Consider the following 4,722-nt stretch of genomic DNA (forward strand, 5'->3'; position numbering starts at 1 on the left):
GAGCTGCCTTCTCCATTCACCCCTGCAGGTGCTGGACCTTGTTTCTAGCGACAGCCTCAACGTGCCCTCAGAGGAAGAAGTGTACCGGGCTGTGCTCAGCTGGGTCAAACATGATGTGGACAGCAGGAGACAGCACGTTCCCAGGGTATGTGGATTGGCCTGGGGGCTTGGGCCATCATGAGGATGGGGTACCATGGGGTGGTGGGGTGGGCCAGGCTCCGACTTGTTGGCCGGGCTGTTTTTATCAGCTCTGAGAAGCTTTGTTCTGGAGATGTGGGTTTGGCCAAAGCTAGACCCCCCTTGGACTCCACGCTCACAAATTTCTGTTTACGAATTGCTGCCTGAAGTCCAGCTTGTAGGTGAGTGCAGGGTTCACGTACCCCACCGGTGGGGTTGGAGCTCTGTTAGTGACCATCTGCCGCTGCTCGAGCCTCTTGCACTTGTGTGTGGATTTGAACCTCCTAGCAGTCCTGTGAGGTAGAAAGCCGTTATCACATGGGATTAAATGATGTGCCCCAGTCCATGCAGGAAATCTGTGGCAGAGGCAGGACTTAAATGCACTGTCCTGAGGTCTAATCCAGTGTGTTACCCATTCAACAGCCTTCTTGCATGTTCAGAGGAAAGCAATACTTTGTGTTGCTTTCATCCCCTCTGGTGGGAGATCTCTAAATTCCCCCTATTAGAGGAGGCTCACAAACCTGCCTGCCCGGTCAGTGCCACTACTCCCATCTCACAGATAGGGAGACTGAGGTGTGGAGGGTTATGGCCTGCTCGAGGGCATAGGTTGAATTGGTAGCAGAGAGGGAGATGTGCGCAGAAGTGCTGGCCTTTCCTGTGGACTCCCTGCTCGAGAGGACTGGGCTTTCAGGTTTGTTCTCAAAAGCCAAACTTCTGGCAAATGTATTTGGAGCGGGGTTTCCCTTTATCTGGTCTCTGATCTCAGCACTTCAGTGTTGTGGAGCTGCTTACCCGCAGGCTTGCCACCTGCCTAAGGGAGAAGACAGCACAGCAATCACCAACCCCACTCCTCGCAAGGGCTCTTCCCAGCCCAGCTCCAGACTGGGGCTGCAGGCTCTCAGCGAGCCCTGGGCCCCCTCTCGTGGATGTGAGCTGCATTGCAAACAAGGCTATGAGCATCTATTAATTAGGGGACATGGTATCCCTGAGTGCCCAGCTCCTGAGACCTGTCAGTTTGTTCTCATGGCTTCAGTACCAGGCCTGCGAGGAACTGAGCTGTGAGACTGCAGAGAAAAAAGGAGGGGATGTTAATCCAGGATGCACATACCGCCTTGGGGCTCTGGGGCAGGATGTTTGCAGATGCACTAAGGTCTCTGCTGGGGGGCGGCTGGAAGGCCAGTGGGAGATTCTTCTGTGAGCTCCATAACCTAGACTCAGGCCCTGGCTTTGCTTCCAAGGTGCCACTGAGTAGCATACCCTTGCACATTGGGCATTGCTGGCAACTGCAAGAGCACTGGTGCCCAGTAACTCCCACGGCTCAGTTCTGACCCAGCAGTCCCCCTCTGAGACTTCCCACCTTTGCTGTCATACAGATGAACTCAGGCAGGTGGCCCTCCCCTTCTGAGCCACGTCCCAGTGGAGGGGAAAATGGCTAAGGTCAGGCCAGCAGTCGGCTTCTTGCTGAAGCCGCACTGGCACCTGGAACAGGGTGTGGGCACAGGTGGGCAATGGGGACTGGGATTTGGGAGCAGCTCTGAGAGGTGTGCTGTTGTCAGACCAGTGGGAGGCATCACTCCAGGCTCTGTAAAGGCAGGGAAAGCTTGTATGAAGCTGCCCACCCACCTGCCCTTCCAGTGGGAGGGGGAGTAGAGGCAAGATGGGGGTCCCCGGACTCTTTGGTTTGGCAGGGAAGAGCCGGTGTGGAGCAAGGAAGGCATCAGGCCTCTGTCGTCTTCTCATTGCCTTCAGCCCCTGCCTAACCCTTCCCTCCCCACAGCTCATGAAGTGCGTCCGGCTACCCCTGCTGAGCCGCGACTTCCTGATGAGCAATGTGGACACGGAGCTCCTGGTCCGGCACCATTCGGAGTGCAAGGACCTGTTGATCGAGGCCCTTAAGTACCACCTCATGCCGGAGCAGAGGGGGGTCCTCGGCAACAGCAGGACCAGGCCTCGGCGGTGCGAGGGGGCCAGCACGGTGCTCTTTGCTGTTGGTAAGGGACAGACATACTGGGTAGGGGGAGAAGGCGCTTGGGTTTTTTTTTTTTTTTGCATTGGGAGGGCAAGGTGCCACTAGGGCTACCGCTGGCATCTCTGAGGTCCAGTGTGCCTTATGAGTGGAGACCAGCCCAAAGCCTGGTACCATACACAGCTGGGCGGCTCCAGCCCATGTGAGTGGTGTCATTTGCTCCAACTCCCTTCCGGCCTTGAGAACAGGCAGCTGGAGGCCACCGACGTGACAGATGTTCATGTTCAACAATGTCCATTGTTGGGACATTGGGCAGAGCCCTTGCAAGGGCCTGTCCCCGCTCACGCTGTCTCACCCACCCCCATGCACACTCTCCCACCATTCACTCCACTGGTGCTTCCTGCATGCAGGTGGGGGGAGCCTTTTCGCCATCCACGGAGACTGCGAGGCCTATGACACGCGGACGGACCGGTGGCACATGGTGGCCTCCATGTCCACCCGGAGGGCCAGGGTGGGCGTCGCTGCAATCGGAAACAAGCTGTACGCCGTGGGCGGGTAAGGTCCTGCCCACGCTGCCCATGACAGACCCTGAGCTGGGGCTGCGTGGGAGCCCGGGCACAGGAATGTCACAAAACAGAGGCTGAGCTGGAGGAACTTGGGGCGAGGGGACATCTGTGGTTAAACTTGGCTGTGGAGGGGTGGGGTGGGAGATTTGTGAGGGGCTGGGAACCTCTTGCCACTGCCTTGCCGGTTTAGCGTCAGCCCAGAGGAGCTGCCCCATTCTACCAGCTGCCCACCGCAGCGAGTTTGCTGGCTCTCTGCCCTGCGGTGGCTTGGGTTCTCATGCGTGCCGGTCCTTAGCAGCCTTAGTAGAGCAGCCAGTAGTTTGCTGAAGGGAAGTTGCCTTGGCCCGGCATGGCATGTCACCTTATGCCATGACTAGATCAGAAGTGTGTTGGTTGGGAAAGCTGCTCCAGCTGTGCCTGCTTTGGGGATGTGGGCAGCACAGACCTTCCCAGGAGCTGGGCCTACTGTTACTGTGGCTCTGCCGGGGTCTGAAACAAGGGCAAGAGCCAGGCTGCATCTGGCATGGGCACTGCCCTAAGGCCACGCAGCGCCTGGTCTGAAAGCTGTAGCAGGAACGAGGGCCCTCAACCCTGCCCCTTAGGTGCCAGTTTAGTGCTTCGTAGGACCCCAGGCTCCAGATGCTCTCTGTCTCCCTGCAGCTATGATGGGACCTCAGACTTGGCCACCGTGGAGTCATACGACCCAGTGACTAACTCCTGGCAGCCGGAGGTGTCCATGGGCACCCGGCGGAGCTGCCTGGGTGTGGCAGCACTCCACGGGCTCCTGTACGCCGCAGGGGGTTACGACGGGGCCTCCTGTCTGAACAGGTAGGGGGGTTTGGTGGCATATGCTCTTTCCCTTGCTGTGGCCTTGTGCCTGGGCTGCAGAGACACCCCTCACCCAGTCCCCAAAACCTGGTGCATCCTCAGTACAGGCCTTCTGCCTGAGGGGAGGGCCACCTGCCTGAGATCATCTGTATGACAGCAAAGGTGGGAAGTCAAAATGGTATTTGCAGCCAGGATGGGTTGGGACAAAACGGGGCTGGCTGGTGGGGTTGCTGGAACCCGCCATTCACAGGGGAGATCCTAATCCGGCCCCAACCGTGTTCCCAGCCTGCCATGGAGAAGCAGTGTGTGCTTCAGGTCCTACACGTTGCCGTGTGCCATCTAGTACCGTTTACCTAGCAGCACACTGAAGCTCCTCACAGCCTCGTCTGGTCTTGGCTAGCACCAAAAGGCTGCACTAGTCAGCATGTGTGTAGCCGAATGGATGGAGCTACACTGCTCCTGGCTCGGGAAGCAGCTGGTGTGATGTATGAGGACACCACTGCCTGGCACCATGAGTGTGCAATGTAGACGTGTCCCTTGTGCCCTCTGCCAGTTCTGCCTCCTAACCTCTTACCCACTCTCCCCAGTCCCCCATAGGTGCACTGACCCTGCCTCTCTCCTTGGGAGACCATGATTTTGAACCTCGATGATCAGGGAATAGATGTTCATCAGTTACCTGTTCCTCAGTCATTTATGCCCCACAGCCGCTCTTTGCCCCTTGCTCAAGGCCCTCTGGCTCCTCCGATAGCTGCTGAGAAGGCACTGCAGCAAAGGCTTTTCCTTGGGCTTCCTCAGATTAAACCTGTCTGTTCTCTGTCCCTGCCTGCTGCAGCGCAGAGAGGTACGATCCCCTGACCGGCACCTGGACATCAATTGCTGCCATGAGCACAAGGAGGAGATATGTTCGGGTGGCGACGTTAGGTAGGTCGCTCTTGCAAGGGAACCTCTTTCCCCTCTGGGAAGCCTGGGTGCATGATTAAAGCATTAGGCTTGGTCTTGGGAGACAGGGGTCCAAGTGGCAGCTCTGCCACAAACTCCCTATATGACCTTGTCCAAGTCACTTACTCTCCCCTGACCTTCACTGTGCTGTGGCAGGAAAGCATTAACTTTATCAGTCTTTCTAAAGACACCGTCTCCGTTGGCCTTGCAAGTTCAAACCGTTCCCTCTTGAGGCTTCCAGCTCAC

General features: G+C 57.5%; 1 protein-coding gene across 1 annotated transcript in view; it reads left to right on the forward strand.

The window, feature by feature from the left end:
* KLHL17 (kelch like family member 17) overlaps positions 1 to 4,722 on the forward strand; it is a 27,261-nt gene that overhangs the window by 10,329 nt on the left and 12,210 nt on the right. The window contains exons 5-8 of the mRNA XM_019511793.1: positions 1,955 to 2,168; positions 2,554 to 2,698; positions 3,370 to 3,537; positions 4,370 to 4,458. Coding sequence (XP_019367338.1) covers positions 1,955 to 2,168; positions 2,554 to 2,698; positions 3,370 to 3,537; positions 4,370 to 4,458 — 616 coding nt within the window. The remainder of the gene's footprint in view (positions 1 to 1,954; positions 2,169 to 2,553; positions 2,699 to 3,369; positions 3,538 to 4,369; positions 4,459 to 4,722) is intronic.

This window comes from Gavialis gangeticus, unplaced genomic scaffold, assembly GCF_001723915.1.
Source record: "Gavialis gangeticus isolate Ggan-Ray unplaced genomic scaffold, GavGan_comp1, whole genome shotgun sequence".
In the NCBI taxonomy this organism is placed as follows: Eukaryota; Metazoa; Chordata; order Crocodylia; family Gavialidae; genus Gavialis; species Gavialis gangeticus.